We start from the raw sequence: 19,760 nt of genomic DNA, 5'->3' as shown, positions 1-19,760 counted from the left end.
GATTAATGTGGGCAGATAATATAATCATTTGCCTTCTGAAGGATTTGGCTAAAATATCACCACCTTTGAAATTGCAGCTTTGCACTTATAAAGAGCAAAATTTTTAAAATAAAGTGATGACATCATGAACTAAAGATTGTTTCTCTGTTCATAGGTGTCAGGAGAAGCAAATGAAACTCAGATTTCTGAAGCATTGAAGCGTTACAGTGAACGGGCCTTCTTTGTGAGAGAAGCACTCTTTCATTTGTTCAGCCTAACACATGTAATGGAAAAAACAAAGCCTGAAATTTTAAAGGTAAAATAATATACTTTTGATAAGAAATAAGTGAATTGCTTCTTAAACTGAACTTAAGAAGGCCATCTCGAAAACTATAGTATAAATTATTTTTTGAGCTTTTGTGTGCTTTCTTGTAACATTTAATCTTAAAACTTCAGTGTTGAATAAAAATCAACAATGATTTAAGCAATAGAGATGGAGAAGATGCCCTAGCAGTGGATTAGATCAAAACATTCTAGGCTATTCAATAGTATTGCAAATTTATTTTTTTCAGGTAACTTTGCGTATAATTTGAAGTTGTCTTCAGATGCTGAATTATATCCTTGGAACATATCTATACTGGGTCAAATCAAAGGTTTGCTTAGTCTAATTCCCTGATATTTCTATTCACTGTCACCTTCTGCTATGGTAACAAGTGAAGAAATGGTGTTATATATTGGGTTAACTAGTGGCAATTCCAAGAAACTTCCTCAGAAACCCGTTTTAGACATTGGCTTTACAATGCTGGAACACCAGAAATGGTTTAATTTCTTCTATGATCATAGAAAGAGGCATCAACAGGACAGATGATAATTTGGGAAGGAGTTGATAAGTATATACTAAACCAGCAGCTTAGAATGTGATCTTAAATGGCTAGTCACCAAATAATGACCCAATACATCACTTCTTTTACACTGCAGAAAGCCTATCCAACCTTATTCATCTCTGAAAGGGTTTGGTGATTTTTACCCAGGTATGTGCAGCAAACCTTGGATCTTCCTAAGGATCTCTTGCATTCAATGCAGATCTCCATTGAGAGGTTGTTACAAACAGTGCAAAAGGACTTGGAGAAGGATCAGTTGTCTGCTTTGAATGACTGAGCAGAAGGAAATGTTCTTAATTAGAATTAAAATCACACCAGATTGATTTTTCACTTAAATAAAAGGCAGGCAGAAATTAGGTGCTTTGAGTCACTGTTGCAGCCTCAAGCAGCAGTGGATTGCTCTTGGTGTGTGTGTCTGTGTGTGCGTGCGTAACTAATGTGGGTAAAACTCTTGCTTTCAGCTTGTGGTTATTGGAATGAGAAATCACCCCCTGAACTTGCCTGTGCAGTTAGCAGCAAGTGCATGCGTCTTTAACCTAACCAAGCAAGACTTAGCAGCAGGCATGCCTGTACGACTTCTGGCTGATGTCACTCACTTGCTTCTGAAGGCCATGGAACATTTCCCAAATCATCAACAGGTAAAAGGCCAAGTTTTGTTATTTTCTGTAGGTTTTTCTGTTGTCTTGTGGGTGTTGGAAAAGATTTTTCCACATTTCACAATCTTGAGCAGCTATGAACAAGTACACATACAGATGTATTTGTGCAGGATTCACATGGAATATTGCTTCCTTTTGTACTTACTGCCTTATAGGACTGTAGTTAGCAGAATTAGTATTCCCATACTGTGACTTTTTAAGAGGCCTTCATTTCATTAAAGTCATGAATGAAATAGTGGCTGACTCACACTTCAGTATTCTCTGTTTGAGGTAATCTTGCTGACAGTAGTGAATGCTTCCTTGCGCATGTCGAAAACAAAAGCCAAAAGCAGATAAGCAAGATGGAAACCAAGAGGTGATGCTATTGGATATCTAACAAAAATTGATTCTTATCTTGACAGAACCATTACCCAGGCAGAATTAAGTAGAAATGCAAAGTGGTTATGCTGTCCTTTGTTGAAAACAAAAAAAGTCTCTTCTGACGAACTTTAGATATGTGGATACAAATTATTTCCTTATGATTATCTAAAAGTTTTTATTTGATAAAGAATGATTAATGTATTGAAGCAACATTTTCCTTCAAAGCATCAATGTGAATATCCTTTGAGAAGTCTCAAACTCTTTGAAGTTTCAGAACTCCTTCACTCATGTTAAAGATGCATAAATTTAAATACAAGAGGGGAAATGAATCCCACTGTGAAAGGATTAATTTTGTTCTGTTCTGGTTTTTTTTTCCCCTAGACTGACCTTTTCCCTTTACTTTTCTTTCTTTCTTTTCTTTTTTTTTTTTTTTTTTTTTTTTTTTTGTTACAGTTGTTTTCAGTACAGCTCATAATAAAAATGGGAATATGTTTAATGATTCAAAGAAAGAAAGCATTCTGAAATATGTGTGTGTCTGAAGTCATTTTCATTTCTTATAGCTGCAGAAGAATTGCCTTCTTTCACTATGCAGTGACAGAATCCTTCAGGATGTTCCATTTAACAGGCAAGTTTTATATGTCAATTGAAATGAGTTGTAACATTTTGGATTTTTTTTTTCTTTTTTTCCTTGTGGTTGCTTAGTACTGAAATAGACTCATAACTTTCTTGGTGTTTCAAAAGTGTGTGGCTACTCTGGAGGCTTGGTGATCATTCACAAAGTTTGTTTCTGGTCTCAGTTTGCTCAGTTTAAATCATTCTAACATGCTGAATTTGTCTGACCTATGGTATTTTGGGTCCATAATTCACAATTATTTTTAATGTAGATCTGAAAAAAAAAATCCTTTGGTATATGGATATTTTGACTTCAGCTGGATAGGTCTACCACTAATCCAGTGTAACAGAAATCAGGATTTCTCCAGGGGACTATGGGTCTGCTTTTGCAGAGATTTTTCTACTTATATGGGCTTTGAAGCACATTGGTCTGATGTTTCAGAAGATTGCATAAAAACTCTTTTCCTTCTTTAGAAGCTTTTCCTGTACACTTTGATACATAATCTGAAGTTAGAGATCCTAAGCAAACACCTCAAAGCCTACTGAGGCTCATGTAATACTTGTAATTTGGTGTGTATTTCTACCTTTTTGGTACAAGATGTACTACTTCTAGGTTTTTGGCTTAATGCATTTACATCTAATGTGTTTTCTATGTGCATCTTTCTTTTAATAAGACTTAGACTTCTGAAAATTAAGTTATTTTTAACTTTCAGGTTCGAAGCAGCCAAACTTGTTATGCAGTGGCTGTGTAATCATGAGGATCAAAACATGCAAAGGATGGCTGTAGCCATAATTTCCATTCTTGCTGCAAAGGTACAGAACTTAATTTTTTTTAGAAGATCAGATAGTATTTCTAATGTCTGGGGGTGCATGGGGGGGAAAATGCTGATTTTCTTTTTTTATTGTTGTTATTTTTTTTATATATCTATGTAGCTTTCAACAGAGCAAACAGCTCAACTTGGTGCAGAGCTCTTCATTGTTAGGGTAAGTTGGACACTTTCTTGACAGTCAAAAATATCAACCCTCTCTAGCTATTCATGATAACAGTATTTCTAGTATTGTTATTAGAAATAAGTTAAATTTAAAAGTAAAATAAAGGTAAAATAAAAAAATAAGAAAATGTAAAAAGAAAAAAAGTAGAACATATTAACTTTTTTTTTTTTTTGAACATAAAAGCCTAGAGAATGTAAATAGATGAAAAGGAGGCAAAGTGGAAATAATTGTTCTTGTCAGAAATTAATCCAAAGTGTTATAGCAAGAATTCTCTTGATTTGAAATTCATTGTATAAGACAAAAGATAATTAAAAATAGAATACTCGGGGTAAATTGCCAATGCTGGCAATATTCAAGTGGGGTCAAGAACTGTGCAGATGGCTTTCTGCCGTCTATAATAGTATTGCCAATGTAATTATGGTGTAGACAAAGGAATTCCATTAGCAAGCAACCATGTTTAAAGGGAGAAAAGAATTGATAGCCATTTTACTTTGAGTAGTTTGATCCTATATACATAGGTGTTAGTGTATTCTGCCTATAAATACTAACTATGCATCACCCCAATCTGTCCAAAAGAAAACACAAAAGCTAATACTTTTTTTTTTTTATATGCAATCATAACTAGGATTTTTGGTTTGTTTTATTTTTCCCAGCAACTTCTTCAAATAGTTAAACAGAAAACAAATCAGAATCTTGTAGATACTACCCTTAAGTTCACACTGAGTGCACTTTGGAACCTTACTGATGAATCTCCAACAACATGTCGGCACTTCATTGAAAATCAAGGGCTAGAGCTTTTCATGAGAGTCTTAGAGGTGAGAAGTATGGTTTTTGTCATGGATTATCAATCTAGGTTTATAGTTAACATTGTTTCAGTAATAAGTATAAATGTCTACTTTTTTTCCTTTTTTTTTCCCACAGTCTTTTCCATCTGAGTCATCCATCCAACAGAAAGTTCTTGGACTTCTGGTGAGAGCAACATATCAAGTTTTAAAAGTATAGATTTCAGACTTCTTTTTTTTTTGTTCATATTAATCTGAAAATGCTAATCTGAAAATTTGGCCTAACATTTTAAAACTTTTTTAATCTTTATAGTGTGCGTTCTTTACAACTCACAGTTTTAGACTGTTTTGCCAATTCTCCAAAAGCAGTAGTTATTTTGAAATAAATGTTACTGTGAACAAAAAGAGCTTTTAAGAAAGGGCTTCTGATTGGCCTAAACACAAGGAATAGGTTGAAAGTCAACGGAATTCAGATTTGCACGCTGTTGTAGTTTAATGAAATTACTGTATTTGAGAATATTATAAATTAGCCTTTAAATTAGTATAATCTCTGTACTAATGATCTTAAATTATTTATGAGAAAATCTTTTTATTTTGAGGCAAATTCCTGCAGTAAACTGGAAATATTTTGAAAGGCAAAAGTAGCACTTGTTATCTGTTTGTTATCTAGATGTACAAAGATCTCACCCCATGTCTATATTCACCACGTAGTTCAAGTTTATATATTCATCTCCTTTGTACGGTGGTATTTCTGTTGATACATTTTTATTTTTTTATTTCCTCACAGAATAACATAGCTGAAGTTAAAGAACTCCACTCTGAGTTAATGTGGAAAGACTTTATAGATCACATCAGTAAGTTATTGCACAGTGTTGAGGTGGAAGTCAGCTACTTTGCAGCAGGGATTATTGCTCATTTGATATCTCGAGGAGAGCAGGCCTGGACATTAAGTCGCAGCCAGAGGACCTCCCTTCTTGAACAACTGGTACAGAAAAGACAGTGCACTTTATCATACTGTATTTTCTAATTTTCTGTTTTATGTAACACTGAGTGTTTTTGGTTCTATATTTTGCAGCATTCTGCCATTTTGAATTGGCCAACGCCCGAATGTGAGATGGTAGCCTACAGGTAACTATTGTCTTGACTTATAATTTGGAAAATACAGTAGAACTGAACTAGATTTAAAAGCTTGTTCTTGAAGCGGAGTAAGCCGCATGCCAAACATGGTTTTGTCTGGTAGAAGACAATAGGCTCAGAAGAATCCAACTCAGAAGACCTATTGGCTCAAAATACACAGCCTGTTGGATTTCCTCTATAACAAAAAACAAAAAACAAACAAACAAAAAAAAAGGTAGAGTCAGCTAGAGACTCCTGTAAGAGATAAATGTGATGTTCTTCTCCTCTTCTCCCTGCTTTTCTATTATGGTATTGAACTATATGTCTAAAAGACTGTAAGCTACAACTGACCAATAAGGTTGTATTAGCTAACACTGGATTACTAATGTCTGTCCTGGAAGAAGAAGCTTGAAGACAACAAGTGCAATAGGACAATTACTGTCCCCCTAACTCTTATTTCAACTGTTTATTCCTATTTCTAAGGAGTAGGAGGCATCTAAGTGTTATGGTAAAAGCATACCATTTATTCTGCACATTTTTGATAGTTACTATCTTAAGTATTAAAAGTCAGTCACCTGATGCATCTAAAACACTGATTTATCAAATGCTTCTCCTTGTTAAACCTATGGCTGAACGGGTAGACTACATGTGTTCTTTGAAGTAATAATATTCTGGTAGCTAAGTGAGTTGCTGATATCTCTCTCTTCTCCCCCTTCCTTTTAATAGGTCTTTCAATCCTTTTTTTCCTCTACTCGGCTGTTTCATGACACCTGGTGTCCAGTTATGGGCAGTGTGGGCCATGCAGCATGTCTGCAGCAAAAATCGTATGTATTAAGGCAAAATGGCATTTTATTCATACTTTTTTAGCATGAAATTCACTAGCATGAATGGGAAGAATGAGAATTCCCATGGTTTTTCTTGAACAGCTGTTTTTATTCAAACATGTGAATAATAACAGGCAACGTAAATTATTCTTTAATTAAAAAACAAGAATTGTAGCAGGTAGCCATCTCGTACAGTTAGAACAGTTTTAGATAATCTTGCCCTCTAATCGCCTTTCTGCAATAACTTGCCATGACACGAAGGTCAATTTCTTAATCTGTTTTCCCTATCTGCAAAATAAGAACACCACCATCTTGTTTGTAAAATGCTTTAAGAGCATGTGATGAAATGGGTAAGTACTAGGGAAGGACATAAAACCCCTAAGAATACCTGAATGTAAGACTGGCCAAACTTTCCTGTCATTTCATGCTTATTCTTTTTTTTTTTTCCCCTTTGTGAATTTGATATAAATACGTGAATTCACATTAATTTCGATCAAATATAAAGCAGCTTTCCTCTAAAGTATTAGAAATGTTTTCTGTGCCCGTTTAATCCTCTTGACAGCAGTAACTCTATCCTTGTTTATCCCGAGGCTGAACAGTCCCGTAAATCATCACTTTATATAAATATATAGTGGAAATACATCTGTTCAGGACCAAACAATAATCTAATGTAATAGATAACTGCATATAACGTACAGTTTTCCTACTCCATGGTTGTTTGTAAAGCTCGTAACTGTAATTCTTTTGAGACTTTGTTCCCAGGGTACATGTCTAGAGATCTGTGAGGACTATTCCTGTGTTAAAGTAGAATTGTTCTGATAAAGCTGTTTTAATGATTAGAGTCTAGATAAGTTTTTGATTGACCCTGTAACTATGTTAATTATGTTAAAGCAAGCTGCCTCCTCCACATTGCACCTCGGACCTGTTAAGTCACTATAGTCCAGTATGTTCTATTTATTTTTAGTGTTTATTTTATGCAGCCCTAATCCCTGAGCTTTCAGCACGCCACAGAGGTTTGTGTTGACAGTGAGTAACTGCACTGTAGAATGGAGAGGCTGGGAATACTTGGATGACATATTCCTAATTTGCGATCAAAATCAGGAATCAAAACCCTTAATCAGAACTAAATGTCAGGAATATAGTTGCTGCCAGAAGCTCCCAGAGAAAGTTGCAGAGAGACCAAATGCAGAGTAGCAGATAACCTACTAAATGTAATAACCTACTAAAATATCTAAACCCAAAATATCTTTAATTCTGAAATATGATGATGAATTTGGGGAAACAACCTAAGTTTTTGATGTTTGGCAGCAAGGGAGTTTTTATTATCCTGGAAAAGGGATGCATTTTATTTTATCCTGCTCTTTTTAGATGAGAATGAAGAAGAAAGTCTGAAATGAATGAGACTCTGTTTGTTTCTTTCTCCTCTTGCCATTTTGCTATACCACATGCACCTTGCTGAGCTAACTTAAGCATTAGTAGCACTGCAGTAAATGTGATCTCTAATGAAACATTTTATGTCAGCATTTACATTAACTCCAGTGTTGCTTCACTGAGATCAATGGTGAAATTGGGCACATCTGAGGTAACGCTCTGTGGATTGCATTACGATCATTCTGACTTTTTTTTTTCCCCTCTTTTAAACAGCTTCTGAAGCTTGTATGATATATTATACATATGACTGTGTTCATGGCTTGTCTCTGCATATACTAACACTGGAGCTGATGTAGACCCACTTGCAACTTTTTAAAATCAATAATAAAAGTAGAAAGAAAAATAAAATTTTACTGTTGAAAAGGCATTCATAGTAGCTTAATGCTATAAAGCAGCAGTTAAAGGTCAGCATCAGTAGTAGCTGGCAGACTATTTTCTAAGGAACTCTTTCCTATTCATTCTACAAGCTGGCATAAATGATACAGTGCACCTGAAGCCACTTTTTGATAACTGTTCTATACTGAGGTTGTTGTTAAAGGTTATGTTTTTACCTAGGTACTTAAAGATACTGTAATACTTCTGATTTCCTTAGTGCCTGTTTCTGAAAATGTATGTATGAGCCCTGAAAATGTATGTACGGGGGGGGGGGGGGGGGGGGGGAGAAAGAATACTGTGCATATTCCAAGGCGCATTCTAGTCAACTTCTAAGACAGACTTGGAAACTGAACAGAGATAATTTGAGTCCTGTCAGGTATATATAATCACAGAAATAACTCACTTGTTCCACTGTTGCCCATTAAAGTACAAATGCAGTCCTGTAGACACTTGAGGAAGCATCCTAAATGCTGACTGGTCTAAGAGATGAAAGTGGATTTGAATAAATGTTTACAATATATGTTGCTTCAACAGTAGATTCTTTATTATAATACACTTTTTTTTTTAATCTTATTATAGCTGCCAGGTACTGCAGCATGTTAATTGAAGAAGGTGGTTTACAGCACTTATACAACATCAAAGAAAATGTCCAGACTGATCCACATGTACAGCGAATTGCAATTGCCATCCTAGATAGTTTGGAAAAACATATTATGCGTCATGGGAGACCACCTCCATGTAGAAAACAGCAACAAAATAAACCAAACTGAAAGCTGCAGGTATAAGAGTGTAAAGTATTGTCTTTGTAATAATCTTTTATGATGTGTGTGTAGTTGGAATAACTTGTAATATAGTGGTCACCATTAAAGTGATTTGCCAATAATTGTGGTACCCAGAACCATGTATGGTAACCTATGGTGAATGTCAACTTTAATGGCAACCGCATATGCAAATTGTAAAAGGAACCATGGTCACTGCTTGAGCTGGTCATGCCTGTAAGTTTATTGCTGGCTACAAAGAGATGGGACTTGTAGAGATCAATATGCACATCTGGAAAAAAGACTTCTAGGAATATCTTGTTTTGTGACTTCTGGAACAAAGTTATTTCATCCCTATGATTGCTGTTTATAAAACTGTTTTACCAGTTTGGTGTTTGAATAGAGCCGTTTGTGATTGTGAGATTCAACACTCTTACAGATTAAAACAAAAGTGCATGCATGGAAGTTAAAACAAGACTTGTAACTAAGGCGACCAAAACGTCCCCTTGCCTTATAACCCTTCTGAGCATAAACAGGGTCTTCAGTTTCCTTTTCCTTTTGCCTGCAAGCTGTGTTCTTCTGATTTCCTCACCACTAGAAAAATGCCTTTTTGCAGCTCAGCTCTGCTGAGCCCTTGCTACTTTATTAGTAAGGTTAGAATCAGCATTGCATCAGGGAAAGGGGAAACTTGCTAGGGCAAAGCAATAGAAACAGGATTAAAAGGAGACTTAATACTAAAAGGATGAGCTGAGCTTACAGTTTTAAGCTTGATGACAAGAAGTCTTTTTCAGTTTGTTTGTTTAACTACTTTTGGTTGTGTGGGGGATTTTTTTCTTTTGCTTTTAGAAGACTGGTAGGGAAAGGAGAAGACTCATCAGAGCAAAATACTGACCTGTCCTTCTCATCATGATGGGATATTGCATGCCTTGATAGGAGGCCCAGGATATAAGGTCACCTTATTTATAAGAGCAAATGATTGCTTTGTTGTTGTTTTCTGTAAATATTCTGTCAGTATTGTGCAGTGAATTATATTTCCAAGACATCACAGTGCAAGACATCACCCAGTATTCTGTGTAAACCCTGTGTCAACTGCATTGTTTTGTGGAGTGTGAAATTTTACATAGAGATCTTAATTGTAACAACTTACTTTCTCTGATACCTGTGGGTTTCAAATGATGTGTTGAATGAAAAATATTGCACAGTGTACAGATGCCTGATAAAATACAAGTGATGGAAGCAAGTTACATGCCAGTTCAAATTTGCTTTTATTTCAAGCATTTTTTCCTGTTTATCTGGTTAGTCTCCATATTTCCATGGCAGCTGACTGATATTCACAGATTCTTCTGTAAATGTATTAGTAATTCAGTTTAAAAAAGGGAATACTTCTGTTTAGTAGTATGGCAGGGATGGCTTTTTCAGGATGACCATATTTTACTATTTTTAACTCCTTCCCTTCTTCCCCTCCTGCCTTCCCTTCCACCACAACTTCCATCCTTTAAATAAAAACACCACCTCTAATCTTTAATCTTGTGTATTTCAGCAACTTCAAAATGGACTGCAGCAGTAACTTCATCAATGTTGTGACTGTTTTTTGTACTAAAGTATAATTTGGCTAGCATCATATCCCTATGTATATTTAGCCATATGCAGTTTTCTCAATTCAAAAAGTGAAACAGGCTGAAGCTTTAAATTATGAAGCTTGTTTGGAAAATGGCCTGCAAGCCTTTTCCACTACCCTTCCGGGATGTACCCACTATGGGACTTTTACTATGAAATCTCCACTGCATGACTGACAAAATTGGTGTTAATGGAATATAAATCAATTGATACTAAACATTTTAAAATAAATACGACAACTCTCTTCACAGTAATGTTTTTTTTTCCTGATAACAAGAGAATTTGCTGAAGTGTATTAGCTAAAACTGAAAATCTGCAACTGCATGCAGCACAAAGTGAGTGTGACATTGGCATCAGTCTAGATGGTAAAGGTGTCAGTTTATGAAATTCTGCAGCAAGCAAGCACAGAGATAGTAAATTGGCTTTTTTATACCCTTCTTGTTTTGTTCTCCTTAAGTAATCTTTTCCTATTGCCATTGAGATGTAGCGTGTTTGCAGGTCTATCTAGTCCTTGGTATCTGAGACTTGTTTCTCAAAGGTTGTCTCTGAATGATGCTTGTAATACTTTCAGCTACTATGCTGAATTTACATCAAGCTTGGGAACAATTACAGTGTATCATAACACTGTCTAACCTGACCTAGTGTATAGTTTGTTTTTTGAATGTGCATATGACAAGTCAAATCTTCTCATACACTTTACTTGATACCTATTTGAGAGCCTTGACTGCTGATTGGAGTTTTGTATCGAGAGCTGCAACACTTCACTTGAAAGACTTTTCTTTCCCCATCGGGAACCCTGATTGCCCATGAAGCAGCTGGCTGATTACATCAGACAATAGGATAAGGAAGTTGCTTTAGCATCAGTACTTGTAATGTTTCATATCTCAAAACATTTTCACTGTATTGTGCATAATTAAGAATCTCAACTCAGAACAGACTGTTGGTCTAAACTATAATTTCTTTAGCTGACATTTTGTTGACATTTTAAACGACCTAACCCTGTTCAATTGTTCTGTACCCAACTTAAGATACATTTTTTTTTAAATGTGTTTAGGACCTAAGATACTTATTGTGAGTAAAGTTGTTACAGTTTACTGGCAGCCATTATTCTGTATATAGAAACGTCTGGGTTTCCTCACAGGACCAACAAAAAGCTGCACCGTAATTTGACATGGTGATTTTTGTCTTTGTCATGAATCCATGATTGCTTATAGTCAGTTTCTTTGACACTTTATGATCCATTCTAAGAATCATTTATGAACTCAGGGAAACAGTTTATCATCTTGATTATATTCTTTACAATTGAGACCTGTGGCTCAGATGTGTACAAAGCTAGGAGTGAATTAGAATGCCTGTTGCATTTAGTTTTGCTCTCTTGAGGTTTTTGCTGCGTATTCTTGCATCCCAGCAGAGCTGCTCAATGGTGAAACTGTGTGAGGGACAAAAATTCCCAAACACATTGCTGATAGCCTTCTTCTGACCTAAGGTGGTAATTTTTTTTGCTAGCATCTCAGCAAGTTTCCTGAAGATAAGCTTTCCCTTTGCACTTTAGCTGCCAGCCAGTGCAGCATGTTAACTGAAGGAGCTGGACTGCCATACTTATGTAACATCAAAAAAAATGTCCGAGGGATCCCGATGCCCAGAGAATCACTGCTGAGATACTGGATAGCAAGATTCATATACATCATAAATCTGTCACAAGCCCTACTAAAGAAACAGCTGCAACTACAAACACATATGTGGCTGTTGTAATCCTTCATAAACTGTTACGGGAATGTCTTGTCCTGCGTTGCTTACAGAATCTCTTCTTAAGGCAGCCATGCCTGTAAGTTTACTGTTGCTGATACTGAGGAAGGCACAGATAGTGCATCCTTCAGGAACTTAAAATTTCAGCCTCTGTTTTCTGAGGAAGGAAGTTGGGTTCTGATGTTTAGACTCCAGATACCTCTTTGCACAAAAGAGGTTAGGTATAAAATTTATAAACAGAATTCTGAATTCTTTCATTTGCAGTAAACACCAGATGGCTGTTCCTAATCCAGCATTCGTCAGTGCTGGCTAGCTGGAAACAATGTATCAGAAGTTGCATTGTTCTGGCTAGCATAAATCTGTGCTACCCCTGCAAATAGCAACCCTGCTTCTTACCCTGTCCTGTGTGCACATTCCTGTGCAGCCAACTAGCAAATCACATAAGGAGAACTAAGTGACAGGCATGAGGACTAGGACAAAAGCTAGATGAATCAGGTCCACCTGTACACTGAAGGCCCTTCTTAGCAGTCTATCCAGAAGTTAATGACCAGTAAATGAGCCAAGACTATTTGTTCATTTTGTGCTGGCCCCATTTCCTTATTATCAATTTTGTTCTGGATTCAAAACAAGTAAAGAAAAGATCCATATCCTCTTTTTAAAGAACAGCCTTACAAAGTTAAAACTTTATTTGGGAATTCTTCCAACAACAAAAGATCCAGTGGAGTATTCAGAAATGCAAATATACGCAGTCATAAAAATAACCCCGAGAAATTAATGGCTTCTCTTCACTCCAAAGTTACCTTCAGAAAAATCAAGAGGAAGCCAGGAAGCATTATTTGCCAATAAACCGAGGTGGTCTTTTCTCCCTGAAGGCAGCCATCCCTTCCCGACGGTCTCTTGTGGGAATATTCTACGTTAAAAGAGAAGTTTGTTTTCATTGACAAATCTGATATGATTTTAAGTACTGATTAATTTGGCAGTAGTGGTTTTAGAGCCTTTGCAGAGATTATTTTTCTTTCAGGGATAAATTAAGTAAGTCTCCTCTTCTGCAGTTTGCAATCAGGAAAACAAACAGTGTAAATCACAAGTAAAATGTCTAAGGACTGTAGACCAGAGAACTGTAAGGAAAGCATTTTCAATAAATTTAATGATTTATCACCTTAAAATGCATTCAAGGGCAAAGCAATTGTTCTGCGAGCTGAGAAAGCTGTGTGCTTTCAAAACTTGTCCAAAAGAATGACTGTAATAGGAACCCATTTTTTTTAATCCATTAATACTAAGCCATTTGTAAAGCTCATGCTGCAATTAATGTATGGTTGAAACTGTGAGAACATAAAATTACTTTAAGTAGACAGGTATTCATGGAATTATTTTGGCCTTAGGAAAGCTGAAAAAGGCAGCTGTTAATGAGAAAACAATTAATATTCTGAAATAGAAATCTGAAACTGCACCAAAATGTGTTCTCAAAGCCTTGATTTTATCTGTTAGGCCTCCCTTATAGCGGGGAAATTATAAGGTGATGCTATCCCACCTACTTCAGAATATATACAGTTGTTCCTTTCAGGGACATGTGGTGAAGGTAACCTACCTGGGCATAACACATCCCCTCAATAGCCATCCCTGATGCAATGTCAACCTGGGAATGAGACACAAGAAATGCTATTTGTCTGAAGTCCGTAACTCTCAAAGCAACAAAATTTCATCTGCAGTGACTGGTATTGACATTCACTCCTGTGTTAGAACTGCAGTGCTAACCTCTCTAGAACAAAATCATGATATGTTGTCTTTAAAGGCAATCTTTAAGCACCTTGAAAAGGTTTTAAACAAGGATTATAATTTGTGCGTTCTAAACATTTTTATCATATGAATTTTTCAGAGCTGCTTGTCTGCTTCTTTTATCTTAATATATTTTTTAAAATGTATTACCTCTATTCCTCTGTTTATTGCCAGTTTTCCCATTTTCACAGCAAATGGAGCCTTTAAAAAAAAAAGACATTTAAAAATAATTAGACCCGTATCAGTTTACATTAATGCAACTGTTACCGTTATCCTGCCTCCAAGTGACCTTTCAGTTTATAGGAACTTGCAGTTAGTTAGTGAGTACTTTAAAAACAAATTAGAATTATTCAGTTAATAGATGTATTCAATGTAAGGTTTCAATTTGTGGCCTGCAGGTGTACATAACCACAGCTGTGGGGTAAAACTATCCTATGGGTTATGTAGCTCGATGTCAACACTTGTTCCTGCAGGAACTGCATTCACAAAAAGGACAAAGGGTTAAGTAGCTTAAATGACAGAAAGTAAGATTTTAATATTTCATAGAAAGGCATTTCAGAGTTAATTCTTTGTTTTCTCTTAAGGGAAGGAGGAACACCTTCTTCACATTGACCACATGAATAAGTACACTGACCTGAGGAAGGATTTCTTTAGCCAAAGTTAATGCTCTCTGGTAAGCTGCATCACCCTGATCATTCTGTGGCACTGTATGATTTACTAATCCCATTGAGAAGGCCTGTTGTCCATCAATCTGTCTACCCGTGAAAATGAGTTCCTTTGCAAGACCTACTCCAACACATCTGGGCAAGCGCTGGGTTCCACCTTAAGACAATAGCCAAAACACCATTTTCCATTTCTGAGAAATGCAAAAAATAGTAGTATTTTATTTGCTCATACAACAAAGAGATTTGAAAAATACGGGATCATGTATTTCTTTATTAACGACCATCTGAGGATCTCAGCATTTTGCAAAGCATCTGAAAGTCCTCAGCATCCTTGCAAATATTCTCATAAATGGGAAAAAGAGTAAGGTGACTGTCCTAAATTCATAGCAAGTCAGAGATGGGGCTCGGAACAGAATCCTGTATTCATAGATCTCTTGGGTCACTACAAGATGCTGCTTCTAATTTATTTCCAAAACCCAAACCCCACACTCTTCTGGTGCTATAATGGCGAATATTTACTGTATAGCTGAGAAAGACACTGAGTATTAATGAAACAAGATTACCTGCTCCAGGAAGAAGCCCTCTCGTGGTCTCAATAAGGCCCATTTTAGCTGATGAAGCTATTAAAAAAAAAAAGTGTGTGTGTGGGAGGGGGGTTAAATTACTTTTTGATGATAGAAAGAAGCTGGACTAGTACAACTACAAACTGTCCACACTGTAGTGGAACTACATGTCTCAGGTAGCTGGAGAATTTGAATATTGCAGTGCTTAATCAACACCCATCTCAAGTCAGATGAGGGATGTGCAGTCTGGCTGCTTACCTGTAATGTAGCAATTTTATCGAGAAAAAAAAAAATCAATCTTGGGGCGCACAGTAGATGAAATGTAATGTATGGAAAAAGGCAAGAGAGGAAGCAAGGCTTCCAGTCAAAACTGATTTAAGCAGTGAAGGCTAGATCAAGCCAGTGTGCTGACCCAATATCACATGATAATAATTATTTAATCTCACCAATAAATAGTTTTCTGAAGGAATTCTAATCTTGTCTAAACACAGGGTTTACTTTTTAAGCATGGAAATTGTCTTCCCAATAGTAACTAAATGTCACAATTTGTGGACAGATGCCTAGTCGTTTCCTGAACTGTTTAATTTCTTCTGCTAGGCATTTGCATAATAGGATTCTATTAGCAGTCAGTTATCACAAATGCATCGTTTTTTTTTTAAAGACAGTCACCAATTACAAGGAGACTCCTACATTAAGCGATGCACAAACCTGCTACTCGAAGGTCACAAGCCAACGCCAGTTCCAGTCCACCACCCAGTGCATAGCCATCTATTGCAGCAATTGTGGGTACAGGCAGCGCAGCTACAGGAAACAATACCGATTATCAAATTCTGTTCCAGAGCAGTTTTCTCAAGTGTTTGGTAATTTCTCAAGCTTTTCAAAACTGGTCAAGATTTCTTTTGTGTGACTGCCATAAACATTCTGATTGTCTCTAAGTGGTAGAAACCAACCCTTTTTTTGTGCTTCCCCCTTTTCTGAAAGAAAAATGTAAATACTCTTTTGTAGAGTATTGCAACACAAAGCAGAATGAATTGTCATTTTTGATGTGAATGTCCAGCTGTTAATTAAAAAGCCAAAACAAAGGCACTATCCCTATTCACTGGTACAAAGTTTAGCTCTTCAAGTACTTTTCTAAGTATTATCAAGGGTTCCTGAGCTTGGCAAATATTGCTGTGATTTCATAGTTGAGCAAACTGAGGCATCTGGAAATGTTCAAAAGTTGCTTAATAATATATTTTTAAGTATTCAGTCAGGGAGCTCAGAACAGGCTTCAGAAGCATGTGCTAGTTCTGTGCTGTAACCACAAGGAAATCCACCCTGTAACACTGCTGCTGAGGTTTGTGAGACACAGTCATTCTCTATATATTATAATCTTATTACTGCTGTTGTGATTAGTATTCCAGTCACAACTGACTTCAGTATTCCTCTCCAGTGACAATAGAAAAATTCATAAATAGGCAAAGAAAATCCTTTGTAGAAGTATATATTCCCTTCCTAAAAGAAGGAAGCTTGGAAGGTATAAAAACCCCTAGATGCAACAGATTCATTCAGAGATCTGAGTTCACTTTCTTAGATTACATCATCAGTGCTTTTGAGAATATATTAAAAATGAGACAACCAACATTACTTATTCTGCCTAGCATTCCCTCCCAAGGATTACACTCAACTTCATATACAATGCTTTATTATTGAAGATACTTATTATATGCACATCTATGTGCTGCTCTTCATCTTGGAGAGGACAGTGCTGAAGTGCATCTTCCCCTGAAGTAGCAGCAAGACAACTTAATTCTGATCATATCTTTGTATGAGGCCTAAGACAGAGCCATTTGGGGAGCTTTTCCTAAATGGATAACCTACTGAGACTGGCGTCCTTCCTTCCTTTCTTTCTGCAGTTCTAAATGCGTCAACATGGACAACATGGAACAGATTTTCAAACTGGGATAATCATTTACCTATTTCATCCATGAGATTTCTCAGCCTTTTAACAAAGAGCCCAACTTCTGCATCATCCATCTTTTCACGTTCCTTTAAGTCTGCACCTAAATGGGAGAGAAAAAAGTTAGAATCCAGGAACAGAGGAAGGACATCTGAGCCTTCCCTGCTGCCATCCCACAGGACAGACAATTTCAGAAGTAGTCTTAAAATGCCAGTTTCCTGGTTAAGTCAAGTTAGAGGAAGCTCTAGAGCATGACCATTTGAGCTGGAGCAGCAGCTAGGATGCTCCATTCTGCTCTTTGTGAGCTGTTTTCACAGAGGAGCAGTAATCACCCGGTCTTGAAGGTGTTTATAAACCAAAAAGAAATGGTAGCATAGAAAGGCTTAGACTTCAGCTTGTGTGGCTCACTCCATCAAACACGCCTTCGTTATTGAAAAGAGAGAGCAATATGTTTACTGTATTACACAAAATCCAGCCCATTTTCCCTCTCCTGTGCTTTTCTGCAGAGGCTTATCAACTGCCAGCTCTGAGAGTCATCCATTCTTTTAACAACAGCTTGCAGAGCCTTTGTTACATACCAGCACAAAATACACCTTTAACTTCACTTTTGAACACCACCACACGAACCTTCTCATCAAAGCGGAGATGTTCCAGAGCACTGAAAAGCTATGAGAGAGGGAATACAAACAGGAGAAGAAAAACTTTTGAGTGTGTAGATAGATATACCTATATTATCAAATATATGACAATATGCTCCCCATATTACATATGGGGAAATCATTTATGTACCGCCATCAGGATCCTTCCATAACAGTTTCAGAATGAAAGATTTCCCTATGTCTGTTCTCCATTCAAAGATTAACTTTTGCTGGACTTCAAACAGACCTTCCTGCAGTCCAGCCTTGAGCCAGACTTCCTCTAGAATGTATTGACCTTGAGCAGATCACCTACGAAGGCCTGACACTGAGTATGCTTTTGTCATAATTACTCAAGTGAAGCAAGACACATTTACTTGCACCTGAGTCCGCTAACTTAAACCTAATTCCAGTATCTCTGTTCAGTCTTCATGTGACATTACTGCAAGGTACACATATCCCAATCCCTTTTTCTTCAGGCCCAGATGCCTTTCCCCAATGTAGCCTACACTGACTTTTAGCAAAAGATTAAGTTTTTGTCTCAAGGTTTCCCACAAATTAGTCTTGATCACAGCTTTCTCATCACATTTAGTTATCGATCATGATTCCAAACACGTTTACAGGCCAGGGCTATACTCACTTCATTTACAAATACTTTTCCCAATGAATTTCTTGCGTGGGGTCGGTTCATTAGGATTTCAGCAATACCTTAGTGACAGGAGACTTCAGTTATACTTTGTTTAATTCTCTGACACAATCATTCAGCTGGGAACAATATCTGCATATGCTGCATCTTCTCTTTTCTGAAAATACCTATAGGGTATACTCTAAAAACAATCAGTTATTTTAAAAGTGGAGGTGGTGAGTTGTGTGTATAATCCAGCGATGCAGGATGACTAAAATTCAGCAGCACTGCGAATAATATAAATAAGCAGACCTTTAAAAAATGAACATGGTTCAGCTATTTATATCTTAGAAACATTTGCAATAATGAAGAAAAAAAAGCAAATGATCCGTATTAGGTTTCTGTTTCCATCATTATTTAATTCAGTTCTCATGTCACAATCTTACTGTGCTCAGGTATGTTCCTAAATAAAGGACAACATCTTCTCGGAATTGTGATTTGCCTAAGAACAGCACAAACTAGGCACTCTCAGTTCATGCTCCAGAACCACTTTGAAAGCGCAGGCCCATTTTGGTTAAAGCTAAGCTCATTAGTGGAAATGACTTCATTCAAAGTTCCTAAGTCCAAGCAGAAGAAAAGACCACAACATCTACCTATTTCTCCCTTGCACTTGTGATTTGTAAATTATTATCTGATGGTTTGCATGTTTCAGAGAGAAAAAACATCTCAGAAGCAGTGTTTCATAGTAGAACCACTTCCAAATGTTTCCACTGAAAAAAAGGAGGCGGCATGGGCTCCATTTCCAACTTACAAACTGTTTTATGGACACAGACCGGTCACTTTCTGCTTTACTTAGAGGCATTTCTTTGACGATGTCTGCAGGAATTAATTAATTCCCCGAAACTCACAGGCTTTGCTCATAGGAAAGGGAGGCACAGAGGTACAAGGAAGGGGACTCAGCCCCCTGCTCGCAGTTGCAAGTCCAGCTCCTGTTCTCCCGGCTGGACTCCTGCTTGTTTCCCAGCCCTCTCTAAGATGCTGCTGCACTTGCACAACATGCTCCAACATGCTGAGTCTTCTGCTCCGCTAGGAGAGCTCTGTCTTTGCTCCTCTGCCCTCGCCAATGGCCAGTTCTGCCATTATGGGTAAACACAGGTGCGTTCTGCTACACAGTTTAACACCTTAACTTCCCTACAGGAATGCATTCTGTAAGTACTGTAATAACTAACTCTAGGTTGCGCTCAAATCGCTCCGTGGCTCTCGCTCATAAATAGGCACAGACCCCCCCCCCCCATCCCCGCTCCCGGTGCCCTGCGGTCAGGGCTCGGCCCGGCTCCTGCCCCGGCGCCGGCCCCGCACTCACCGCTGCTCTCGCCGCCGGGCGCGCCCACGAGCACCTGCGCGCCCCGCGCCGCCGCCGCCGCCGC

At 37.3% G+C, this 19,760-nt stretch overlaps 2 protein-coding genes across 6 annotated transcripts in view; one reads left to right on the top strand and one right to left on the bottom strand.

The window, feature by feature from the left end:
* The window catches only part of LOC134143578 (protein zyg-11 homolog B), a 26,944-nt gene extending 12,120 nt beyond the window's left edge, over nucleotides 1-14,824 (top strand). For 3 of the 5 annotated variants that reach the window (XM_062581712.1, XM_062581709.1, XM_062581713.1), the window contains 12 exons: nucleotides 155-295; nucleotides 1,322-1,498; nucleotides 2,437-2,501; nucleotides 3,202-3,301; nucleotides 3,422-3,472; nucleotides 4,135-4,296; nucleotides 4,403-4,450; nucleotides 5,051-5,248; nucleotides 5,339-5,391; nucleotides 6,106-6,203; nucleotides 8,589-8,788; nucleotides 14,491-14,824. In XM_062581712.1, coding sequence (XP_062437696.1) covers nucleotides 155-295; nucleotides 1,322-1,498; nucleotides 2,437-2,501; nucleotides 3,202-3,301; nucleotides 3,422-3,472; nucleotides 4,135-4,296; nucleotides 4,403-4,450; nucleotides 5,051-5,248; nucleotides 5,339-5,391; nucleotides 6,106-6,203; nucleotides 8,589-8,779 — 1,284 coding nt within the window. In that variant the 3' untranslated portion in view covers nucleotides 8,780-8,788; nucleotides 14,491-14,824. Of the gene's footprint in view, nucleotides 1-154; nucleotides 296-1,321; nucleotides 1,499-2,436; nucleotides 2,502-3,201; nucleotides 3,302-3,421; nucleotides 3,473-4,134; nucleotides 4,297-4,402; nucleotides 4,451-5,050; nucleotides 5,249-5,338; nucleotides 5,392-6,105; nucleotides 6,204-8,588; nucleotides 10,635-14,490 lie in introns of those variants that run through there. The other 2 variants (XM_062581711.1, XM_062581710.1) reach the window with 2 other exon arrangements.
* Nucleotides 12,783-19,760, bottom strand: ECHDC2 (enoyl-CoA hydratase domain containing 2). Its single transcript, XM_062581715.1, has 10 exons — nucleotides 19,697-19,760; nucleotides 18,349-18,416; nucleotides 17,652-17,739; nucleotides 17,090-17,176; nucleotides 15,843-15,935; nucleotides 15,135-15,191; nucleotides 14,541-14,728; nucleotides 14,057-14,107; nucleotides 13,719-13,766; nucleotides 12,783-13,040 (listed from the first exon to the last, which is right to left on the bottom strand). The coding sequence occupies exons 2-10, from the start codon at nucleotides 18,397-18,399 to the stop codon at nucleotides 12,963-12,965; spliced, it is 741 nt and encodes a 246-aa protein (XP_062437699.1). The 5' UTR covers nucleotides 18,400-18,416; nucleotides 19,697-19,760; the 3' UTR covers nucleotides 12,783-12,962.

The sequence above is a fragment of the Rhea pennata genome, chromosome 8, assembly GCF_028389875.1.
Source record: "Rhea pennata isolate bPtePen1 chromosome 8, bPtePen1.pri, whole genome shotgun sequence".
NCBI lineage: Eukaryota > Metazoa > Chordata > Aves > Rheiformes > Rheidae > Rhea > Rhea pennata.
This window is presented reverse-complemented; position numbering and strand designations above follow the sequence as displayed.